General features: G+C 63.6%; 1 protein-coding gene across 2 annotated transcripts; it reads left to right on the plus strand.

Moving 5' to 3' along the window:
- Window positions 1-1991: 1991 nt before the first annotated feature.
- BTC (betacellulin) lies at window positions 1992-5546 on the plus strand. 2 transcript variants are annotated; one of them, XM_067297054.1, is made up of 6 exons: window positions 1992-2087; window positions 4193-4276; window positions 4743-4860; window positions 4965-5111; window positions 5262-5369; window positions 5446-5546. In XM_067297054.1, exons 1-5 carry the CDS (start codon window positions 2018-2020, stop codon window positions 5365-5367), a joined length of 525 nt encoding a protein of 174 aa, XP_067153155.1. In that variant the 5' UTR covers window positions 1992-2017; the 3' UTR covers window positions 5368-5369; window positions 5446-5546. The 2 variants fall into 2 exon arrangements, with proteins under 2 accessions (XP_067153155.1, XP_067153156.1); XM_067297055.1 differs by lacking the exon at window positions 4193-4276 and having other exon boundaries at window positions 5262-5546.
- Window positions 5547-11302: the final 5756 nt, after the last annotated feature.

Consider the following 11302-nt stretch of genomic DNA (forward strand, 5'->3'; position numbering starts at 1 on the left):
AAGCACTGGGCCCCAGCACCTGGCACTGGGCACCAGGATCAAGCCCCCAGCACTGCGTAGCAGCCCTGGACACTGCACTACACCCCATGGGATTGGGGCTCTGGCAGCCAAAGTCAGCAAAAAGTGAGAAAAAGTAAAAGTAAGACAAGCTTGTGTTTTGGGCTTCAGCATGCTGGCATTCCCCAGTGGTGCCAATGCTGGTGCTGGTGCCGCCTGCAGAGAGCAGCCACAAAATTCATGCAGCTAATAGTGATCAAAGGGAGGCACCTGCAGCATGGCAAGAGGTACAAGAGCAGGCTGAGAAACCCCTTTTCTCACCCTTTTTCCTCCTGGAAGACACTTTGGATAAAATGTTTGCAGTCTGAGCTTGTCTTCTCAGGGCTTCTCCAGGCAGGAGAGACTATGGAGCTCAGGAAAACCTTCTGCTTAGAGACAGCATCTCTCAGTCCAACAGTGAGTATTTGACAAAGAAAATATCAGAGAAAATACTGTGGGGAAGTGGGGAAGAAGTCTCGAAGCTCCTGGGAGGTGTGATGAGTTGGGGCTGAAGACTGATGGTGACATTGGTCCAGCGGGTGGTGTGTGCATGTGCTGGACACAGGTGACAAGATCAGGAGACCCTGCGCATGCTGCCAGGATCAAAGTGAGCTTTTTGGGGGCTTGGGGCTGATATTCAAATTGTATATCTTGAATAAAACCTGCAGGTTTCTCCCCCTCCCCAGTTCACCACTGGTCCCATTTCAGCCTCCCGCAGTGAAATGTGACCCATCATTTCATCCCTAGGGAAGGGTTTTGGAGGAGGGAAGCAGGTCTGAACACAGCTTGCTCCTCATGGAGTGCTTGAATCACGCAGGGGTGCCGATTTGGCACCGGGAGTCGGGTCAGGCTGGGGAGCCAGCCCAGGCCTTGCTCGCCGGGACCTGGTGCCATCCGTGGGCTCCAGCTGCCACCTGCCGGCCACATCTGCATGGGTGCACCCACTGGGCACATCTGGATGGCCACGTCTGCGTGGTCGCCTCAGCACAGGTCCCTTCTCGGCGATCTCTCCCTGTTATTACCAGAAAACCTTTGGCAACATCTGGGGACACACCTGAGGTGCTCTAGTTCTTTTAGGAGCTCTTTAAAATGCTCCTCTCACCCTTTTTTTCCTGTTTTGGGCCCCTCTCTGCATTTGCTTGCTCCACTGGTGGGCCATGGGAAGGCCTTGCGCCCTGGCTGGCAGCCCGGTGGTCTAGCTGGGCGGCCACCAGCGGCTGCATCATCTGCGGCCTGGGGTCGCCACTTGTTTCCAGGCCTGCGTGTGTGATGTGATGCCAGTGTGCAGTCAGCCAGAGGGAGCCTCTCACGGCTCCCCACCTTCGTCCCCCAGGGCTGTCCTCCATCGACAGCTCCAGCTTAGGGGGCCAGAAGGACAATTGCCCCAAGCGGGGGAAAAAACAGTAAACCATCCAAGCTGGGCAGGACACCTATGCCAAGTCACGAGCCCCTGTGGCATAAGTCATAGCTGCCGTGACTCCCTGCTGGGCCGGGCCGGGCTGCGGGGAGGACGTTTCATTAGCAGATGGCTGTGAATAAATCTCCCTTTCCAACACCCCAGGGAGGGATAAGGAGCCCCGGGGAGCGGAGCTTTGGCTCCGTAGTGACGGGCACAGCGGCCCCTCCCGGGAGGCCCCTGGGCCGGGAGGGAGCCTTGCCCAAGACGAGCCTGCTACCGGCTCCCCCGGGGCAGGGCGGGCCTGGTACTGGCCCCCGGGCGGGACGCGGCGCCCCGCAGCCCCGGCGCCCGCCCGCCGCGGGGGCACCGGCCGGGGGGTGGGGGAGGGGGCGGCAGCGGGGCCGCCCCCGGCTGCGCCGCCCCGCCCCGCCCCGCCGCAGCCACCGCGGCGGGCGGGCACCGGGGCAGGCGGCGGCGGCGGCGGCGGCGGCGGCGGCGGCGGCGGCGGCGGCGGCGGCGGCGGCGGCGGCGGCGGCGGCGGCGGCGGCGGCGGCGGCGGCGGCGGCGGCGGCGGCGGCACGCATGGAGGCGGCGGCGGCGGCTCCTGGCGGCGGCGCCGGGACCCTGCTGCTCTGCCTGGCCCTCGCCTCGGGTAAGCGCTGGCGGCGCGGCGCGGCCCGGCGGGTTCCGCCATCGGCACCGGCGGCGGCACCGGGTGGCGCTCCCCGGCCCGGAACGGGGCCCCCCTGTCCTGGCCCCGGGCTCCCTTCAGGTCCCATGCCAGTGCTCCCCCCCCCCGTCCCACCCTGATACCCCTCTGTCCCATCCCAGGGATCCGCCTGTCCCATCTCAGTGCTCACCCCATCTCACCCTGATCCTCCCCCTGTCCCACCCCAGTACTCCCTCCTGTCCCACCCTGATCCCCCCCATCGCCTCCTGGGGATCCCTCCCATTCCACCCTGATCCTTCCCTTGTCCCATCCCAGTGCTCCCCACATCCCACCCCGATCCTCCCCCTGTCCTGTCTTGGGGATCCCCCGTCCCACTCCGATCCTCCCCCATCCCATCGCAGTGCTCTCCCCCATCCCACCGTGATCCTCCCCCCCAATCCCATCCTGGGGATCCCCCCTGTTCCACCATGATCATCTGCCTTCTCCCACCCCAATCCTCCCCCCATTCCATCCTGGTGCTCCCCCCACATCCCACCCCAATCCTCCCCCCCGTCACATCCCAGTGCTCCCCCCATCCCACCGTGATCCTCCCCCCCATCCCACCCTGGTGCTCCCCCCGTCCCAACCCAGTGCTCCCCCTGTCCCACCCCAATCCTCCCCCTCTGTCCCACCCTGATCCCCCCATCCCCTCCCAGTGCTCCCCCCATCCCACCATGATTCTCCCCCAGTCCCATCCTGGTGCCCTCCCCTGTCCCACCCCGGGGCACCCCATAACCGGCGGGTGCAGCCCTGGCAACACTCCTAGTTGCTGGCTCAGGCGAGTGCTTTGTGCCAAGCTCTGGGGCCGCCCTGGCTGGGGCGCCCCTAGGTGCTGGGGGCTGTGCCCAGGGTCTCTGCGGGGACTGCCACCACCATGCTGTGTGCTCTGGGATGGGCGGCACCGGGCTAGGAGAGGGGACAAAGCCCCAGGCCCACATGGCGTGGGGACCGCCAGCACACTGAAGTGGGAAGCGGCAGGAGTGTGGAGACGGAGTCGGGCGCCATCGGGGCTGTGCCCCTTCCCATTGTGCCCGCGCTGGGGGGGGATGACACCTGACAGTTCCCTGCTGTGAGAATTCGACATTTCGGTGGCCCCAAGACCCTGTCAAATCAATGCTGCTTTGGTACACAAACAGGGGAGGGAAAATGTTGTCTTTAAATCTCACTGCCCAATTCTGAAGAAGGTGTTTGGCTTGGTCGGCTTCAGGGGAAATACAAGCAAGCGGTCTACAATGCTGTTTGCAATCCAAAAAATGTGGAGCTTTTCGCAAGTGCTGGGAAAGCCGCACAGCCCCAAGCGGGCAGCTGTCTCCCGCCGGTGCTCAGAGCCAGTGCATGCGACTGCGCATCGGCTGGGCTCACGGGCACCGCTAGCAGGGGTCCCCGGCTCTGCCACCCTACCAGGTCCCCAAAACCTGCCAGTGGTGTCCGGCAAAGCCTTCCTCTCCCACAGGACTGGCTCGGCCTGGCCCACTTGGCGAGCCCAGCATGCATGTGTGGCAAAACCTGCCCAACCTGCACCCGTGCAGGGAGGTCCCTGCCGGGATGGTTTTGGGTTGGAACGCACAGCACCTGTGGATGCCCAGGGAGCTAGGGGATGCCTCCATCCCCGCCACGGCGGGAGATGCCCCGCAACCCGCTCGCCTGTCACCACTGCCCCATGAAAACTTGCAGAGGGCTGAGCGCTGGCAGCATCTGTTTCCAATCAGGGGCTGAAAATACTCCTGGCGTGGATGTTTCCATGCAGAGCTGCGAAGTGGGTGAAGTCATCCTCACGCCCAGTGGCACCACTGGTGGCTGCTGGATTCCATGCAGCCACGGGGAGGCCGCTGGCTGCCTGAGCTGGGAGCTGCCAGGAGTGGCATCCCGTGGCGGCCGCACGGGGATGTTGGAGGTGCAGCGCTGTTGGTGCTTTCAGCCCCGCTACCCAAAGCATATACCCTGGCTATATATAGGCAGGAGGGAAGTGCCAACTGTGCCTTGCTCCAGGCAGGAGGAATGCCGGGCACCGGGGGGGGGGGGGCTCATCCATCTCCTCTCCGTTTCAGGCCTGGTGCTTTTCGACAGCGTGAGCACTGACGCCAACGTGACGGCTGGCGGCCTGCCCTGCGGTCCCCTGGGGAATTGTACAGGTAACACGGGGTGGCTCATCCCCCCGCGAGTGCCTGTGGCCAGGGCAGTGAAATCACAGCATGCCACTCGCTGGGCTGGCAAGGCCTGCCTGACCCCGTGGGGTGCCCCTGGGTGCCAGCTCAGCTCCCTGCGCTCCTGCAAATATCTGCCGCGGGGAACCCGACCCAGCTGCTGGCAGTGCACTCCATGTGCCTGGCTCCTAACCCAGGACTCCTGCCAGGTGTTATTTATTTGGCTCTGTTCCCCAGGACAGTGCTGCTCATCTCCTGGATATAGCCCTGTGGGGGAGAGAAAGGAGAATACGGAAGATATTTTGTCTAGCGAAACTGCAGCGTCCTCCATGGCGCTTTCCAGAGCAAGGGAGAGGCGAGGAAAAACCCTGCCGGGGGTGGGCGAACAACCTTGCAATGCAGGGGAAATGTCTGGGATTTTTAACACCTCGGATGTTTTTGGGTGCTGTTGCAGGCAGTGTGTCGCAGCTACGGCGGCGGGGCCACTTCTCCCGGTGCCCGGAGGAGTACTGGCACTACTGCATCAAAGGGCGATGCCGCTTCCTTGTGGCTGAGCAGGCGCCGGCATGCGTGTGAGCAAGGCGGGCTGGGGGGGGGGAAAACACTTTTGGTGTGGGGGGGGTGCCTGGCAGGTTTTTGGCACCCTCACTCTCCCTGCCCCCCCTGCTCTTTGCAGGTGTGAGCGGGGCTACACAGGCGCCCGGTGTGAGAGGGTGGACATCTTCTACCTGCGAGGTGACCGGGGCCAGATTGTCGTCATCTCGCTCATTGCAGCCGGGGCCACGCTCATCATCCTTGTCGTCTGTGCCTGCCTCTGCAGTCAGTAGGTGCCATGTGGGGGAGCCCAAGCCTGGCTGGGGTGTGCAGGGGGGCAAATCCCGCGGCACTGGGGCATATTTCAGTGTGAGCCGCTTGGCTCATGTGGGAGACTTTCTTTTTTTTTAAAAATACTACTTTTTTTTTTCCCCCCAAGTCACTACCAGAAGCAACGTCGGAAGAGAAAGGAGAAAGAAATGGAGACGCTGAATAAGCCTGCACCTGCCAAAAGCGAGGATGTGCTGGAGACGGACGTCACATGAGGGTGTGCGGGGCCGGAGGGGTGGCTGATGCCAGGTGCCTGGGGGTGCTGGTGCTGACAGCGGCCCCTCTCCCCACAGCAGCTTCTGGTACCCGCAGGCGGGTCCCACACAGTGGCGCTGCCTGGCACCATGGGCAAGGACTACAGCTCACGGTGGCTCTAATAAAGGGGTAATGGAAAGCGTGGTGATGTCCATGTGTTGGTGGCCATGCGGCGAGGGGAGCAGTGAGACCATGGCGTCGGCGGGAGGTGCGGCTCGTGGGGCACTCTGCACCCAGCAACCGGTCCTGGGGGTGATGGGGCTGCTCGAAGGACACTGACGCAGAGGGGCCTTGCTCAGGGTGAAGGGGAGTGTGGAGATCCTGGGGGCTCCTTTGCCCCCCGTGTCGGGGATCGGGGGCTGCCCGGGCCCTGCAGTGTCCCCCGCGGCCACCAGGCGGCGCCGCCGTGTGGGGGCGAGCAGTGCTGCAGACGCTGAGGGGCGGCAGCTGTGCAGCGGCCCCGGGCCGGGCGGTACCGCAACTGGTGGGCTGGCCTGGACCGGGACGGGCAGTGGTGGTCCCGGTGGTGGCGGTGGCAGCAGGAGCAGCGGCAGGTGCCGGTGGGGAATGGGGTGCTGTGGAGGACCGGAGCTGGGCTGCAGTGGGGAGAACCAGGTCACTTTGTCTGCTGGGGGTCTCTGATTCAGGGGCAGCGGGAGATCCGGGGCAGCCCGGGTCTGTCCAGAGGCAGTGGGGGGTGGAGGCCTGGCCCGGCCCCCGCCGGGGCTGGCGAGACCCGGGAGCCGCTGCTGCCAGGAGCACTGGGCCGGGCCGGGGGAGCTGCAGGGCTGCTAACAGCAGGGCCTGGGGCCTGGTCCCGGAGCAGCGGGTGAGGCCGGGACGGTGGGGCCACGGCAGTGGTGGGGCCCAGCTGGGGAGGACAGGACTGGGGGCCCTGGTCCAGCAGGGCTGTGAGTGTTCCCGGGATGCCTCTGCCCTTCCTCTCTCTGTCTGCCCATCTCGCAGGGGCCTGGAGCAGCGGGGCTGGGGCTGCCGGGACGGATCGAGCCAGACAGAGCTGCGGAGCTGCTGCCAGGAGCCGGAGCCACTGCTGGGGCTGAGACCCTGAGCCAAAGCCGCCGGCTGCTGCCCTGCGCCACGGGCTGGGGCCGCTCCGGTGTGGTGGCCCGCGGGAGCAACCCAGCCGGGAAGCAGCCGCTGCCCCGGGCCAGGGGGGTCACCGGGTCCCGCTGGGGCAGCCCTGAGCCCCTGTGTGGGGAAGGGGCCGCAAGTGACCAGCACAGTGGCCTTGGACTGGTGACAAGAGCGTGAACGTTGATGTGGCGAGCGACGCGCGCACAGATATTGATGTGGGGGCATTGGACCAGTGCATGAATATTGAACCAAGTGCATGAATACTGGACCAGCGATGAGCGCACGAACATTGAACCAGGTGAGCAAGGAGCTCGGGAACATTCACTGCATGGTGACTAATGAGCTTATGTTCATGTCATCAGTGCTGACTAATTGGGTATTTAGTAGTGAAAGTATTGGATAGGTGTCAACCGATTAGTTTATCTATGTTGAATCCCTGTGACTAACTGAGCACTCAGTGTGGAGCCATTGGCTTATACTCGATTGACTTATACTCGATACTGACTCACTGCTCAATAGTGATTCAATACCTATAAGCTCATTGGTTCTTTAGTAGTGGAAGTAGTGTGTAAATGTTGACTGATTAGTTTCTATATGTTGCATCACTGTTGATAATTGAACTAATTGAGCAATTAGCTTATAAATATTGAATTGATATTGACTCACTGGTCAGTACTGATTCAATACCTCTAAGCTAATTGGTTAATTAGTGTTGAAAGCATGGGATAAAAGTTGAATAAATACTGGACCTGGAAGAGGGTGTTTTCCCCCCAAAAAACCGCTTTCACGCCAGAAATCATCTCAGACGTGAGGTTCAGCCTGGTGCGTGCCAGCCTCCCTGCCCTTGAGGTGCTTGCAGATGGACCCCCCCGCCCTGTTTTGGGAGGGTCCACATGCCCTGCCCCCCCAACCATCCTCCCAAGGATCCACACACCCTGTTCCCCCCCCCATCCTCAGCCCTCTTCCTCCCCTCACACCAAAAAGGGCCCCCTCAGCCTCTGCTTTGCGGCTGGAAACAGCCAAACTCACCTCCATTTCTGAGCCCCAAAATGCAGGACTTAGTCTCCATTTTCAGCCACAGAAAGAGCCCACTAAGCCTCCACTTGGGGGCCCAAAAACACAGCACTTAGCCACCCTTCTGGATCTCAAAATGCAGGACTCAAGAACAGGTGAATGTGCTTGAAAACAAGGACTAAGCTTCCATTTGTGGCCCCCCAAAACCACAGCACTTAGCCTCTGTTTGTAGTCCCCAAAACAGCCGACCTCACCTCTGTTTCCAAGTCCCAAAAATGCAGGACTTGTGAGTCCCCATTTCTGGACCCTAAAACATACAATTTGGTGTCTGCTTTGAATATTAAAAACGGCCAACTAAGCCTCCATTTCAGGCCCCAGAAACATAGGCCTTAGTCGCTGTTGGCAACCACAAAACCAGCCAACTAAGCCTCCCTTTCTGAAGCCTCAAAGTGGCTGACCCAACCTGTGTTTGTGGCCCCAGAAATGCAGGACTTGGCCACTATTTTTCGCTCAGAAACACAGAACTTAGTTGCTGTTTTCAGACACGAAAGCAGCCCACTGAGCCCCCATTTCAGAGCTCAAAAACATATCCCCAAGACTCCGTTTCTGGCCCCCAAACCTCACGCCTTACCCTTCCTGCCTGCCTGCCCCCGGCCCCGGCCCCAAAGCCCCCATGTTGCCCCGACCCTCCCTGGCCTGTGTGCGGGGTCAGGGCAGCAGCCCCAGCCCGGGTGGCTCTGGGCTGTGCTTGGGAGCTGGGCCAGGGCGGCCCCATGGGGAGGGTGGGCAGGTGGGGGGTGCCAGGCTCCAGCCCCTTGGGCTTTATTGCCCACGCAGGGGCACTGCTCACCCCCAGGCACCTCCCAGTGCCCCCAGTGCCCCCCGCAGCCCCCACTTGCACCTCGGTCCCTCTGCTCCCCCCAGGGCCCCTCTCAACCCCAGTCCCACACCATCACCCCGCTAACCACAGTGCTCCCAGTGCCCCACTGACCCTGGTGTCCCCAGGCACCTCCCAGTGCCCCCAGTGCCCCCCAGTATCCCCAGGCACTTCCCAGTGCCCCCCAGTATCCCCAGGCCACTCCCAGGGCCCCTGTCCCCCCCAGGACACCCTCACCCTGGTCTCTCTGCTCCCTTGTGTCCCTGGGCAGCGCCGCGCCAGGGCCATGTCCTGGGGGTGGCAGGGCTGGGGCCGGCGCGAGACCCCCACAGAGCCTCACATGCCCGGCGCGTTCTCTGCACAGACTCAGCTTTATTGCCCTCCTGCACCAGGCTGCACGCTTGCGGCGATGCGCCGCCGCACCCTCTTCAACCCCAGGAACAGGGCACGCAGGTGCAGGGCGACCTTGCACACATGGAAAAGAGCACCGGGCCCTGTCACGGGGACGCTGAGGGAGGAACCTCGCCACTGCCGCGACAGCATCAGCCAGGGCCTGTGGAGATGCCAGCTGCCCTGTGCGGGCAGGTGGGAGCGGCACTGTGGCTCTGCCAGCGCCGCGGGGCTTCCTGTGGCTCTGCGGGGCACTCAGGGGCTCTTACGTTGCAGATGGCTGGGGCCAGGTCCCGGAGGTACAGCACCAGGCTGGGAAACACCGCCTCCACCTCTCTGCTGAAGAATGACCTCCTCCCCGAGGCGGAGGAGGCCAGGGCGCTGTAGAGGGCGAAGGCCGAGTAGCGCAGCACCTCTTCCTCCTGTGACGAGAAAGCCTGCTGGGCTGGCTGCTAGTGAAGGTGCTGCACACGAACCGCTCGGCCCCAGCGGGGGATGGCGGCCCCGCCACGGCTCCTGCCTGCCAACAGCAGAGCGAACAGCTCCACTTACCGCCCCCCAGAACGCCCGGCGGCACCTGGCCATCTCTTCAAAGGCAGAGCCCACGGCCCTCGCCTCCAGCGGCCCCAGCACCTTTGCCAGTGCCAGCAGGCTCTCGGCAGCCACCTCCATGCTGGCTGCGTCCTCCAGGCCCCCGAGCAGCACTGCCACCACGGCTGCCCCATGCCTCCGCAGCTCCAGAGCCACGGGCGCACGAGCTGCTCACTGCTCCTGCCTCTCACTGCTGCTCTCCACTGTAGCACAAAGGGCCGAAGCGTTGAGTGTCAGAGGCCCCAGCAGTCCCGCCAGGGAGCCGAACTGCTCGCAGAGGTGGAGCAAGAGAGGCAGGCAAAAAGGTCACCAGCAGCCCCACGGCTGCTTGTCCTCTCCCGGCCGCAGCTTCTCCTGGCCCCTGAGCCGCAGCCAAGCTGGGGGCGAATGAGGGGCTGCCCCACAGCCCTGGGAGACCCAAAACCCAGCACCCGCCCACACAGAGCTCCCTGTGCACGGGGTCCCCGCTCACCCTGCGCTCGCGTCCCTCTTCATAAGCGCCCAGCACCTGGACGCACACCTGCAGGGCCTTCTCCTGCTCACATGCATGCGCTGAGGCGAGCCAGCGCCGCAGGACCTGGCACGGGCGGACCTATCTCACCATGGGTGTCCTTCCACCCGACACCCCTCGCTGGACCCCTCCCTTCCTGGCCCTGCCACCTCCGTGGTCCCGATCTCTCCAGGTGCCCCAGCCCTGGGTGAGGAGCACTTCCCGTGGGGACCTCCCTGCTCTGGGCTCTCGCCGCAAGCAGCATTGACTTGTGCAGTGCCCCTCGCTCACAACTGCAGCTGGGGAGAAGCTCTGCAGGACACTGCGAGCTGCCTGCAAGGAAGCTGTGGCTGATGGGAAAAGCTTGGATGCAAAATTAGGGCAAGGAGGCCTGAAACTAGGACCATTTCCTTCTCCGCCAGTGTGGGTGTTGCACCTAGTTACAGGGAAGCTCCCCTCCTTGGACAAGCCCCGAGGGTGCGATCCCCATGGCTCTGCCCCACTCTGGCAGCAGCGATGCTTTCCCCACTGCCCCAGGGACCCTCACCTGCACCACATCCTCGAAGCAGACGGGGGCTGGCTCTGCCCGGAGAAGGGCTGCCATGAGCTGGCCCAGTGCTCGCAGGAATGGTGCCTGCACACCCTGACACCAGAAAGGGGGGCTGAGGCTGGGCACCCCGTGGAGACACCAGCTCAGCCAGCGGCTGCTGGAGTGCAGGGTTCCTGGAGCTGGGCCCCTGTTGAGGGGTGGCCCAGAAGGGCTGGCACCTACCGGTGTGCATGAAGCAGCTGCTGCCGCCTTCCCTCCCACGTCCGTCTGCTCCGGGCGATGAAGGGGCCTGACGCCCTGGCAGCACTGAGCCAGGAGGCTGCAGTTTTGCTCCCTGCTCAGATGGGGCTTCAGCTTGCTGCCAGGAGAAAAAAGGGAGAGAAGGCAGAGAGGTGGCTTACTAGCACTCTCCAGAGCGAGTCAGAGGACGACTGCCTTTGTCCCCATCGACAGCCCCAAATCCAACGCCCGCAGCCCCAGCCACGCCAGACAGCTGCGCTGGGACATGCAGTGACTCCCACAGCCCCGGCACAGACCCTACCTCAACTGCTCCATGGCCACGAGGGCCCAGGAGTGCACCGGAGACTCCTGGGGCTCCTCCTGAATCACCTCCTGCAGGGCACAGGCAGACACGCGCAAAGTGGGCAGTGGGCAGGGGTGCAGGAGAGCCCTCCTGCCCACCCTGGCCATGGGCTCTGCTGCCAGACCCCACAGGCACCGGCACCACCACCCCCATGGCTCCTGCAAAGGCCTCGCAGGATGAGGCAGCAGCTCCCCGGCACCTGGACGCTCTGCGCTCCCCCGCCATGGCTCCAAGCACCAGCACCCACGTGCCCCAACGGCTGGGGACATGGCTCGGGGCCCTCGGGAGCTCGCACACCGCCCCGG

This window comes from Apteryx mantelli, chromosome 5 (assembly GCF_036417845.1).
Source record: "Apteryx mantelli isolate bAptMan1 chromosome 5, bAptMan1.hap1, whole genome shotgun sequence".
NCBI lineage: Eukaryota > Metazoa > Chordata > Aves > Apterygiformes > Apterygidae > Apteryx > Apteryx mantelli.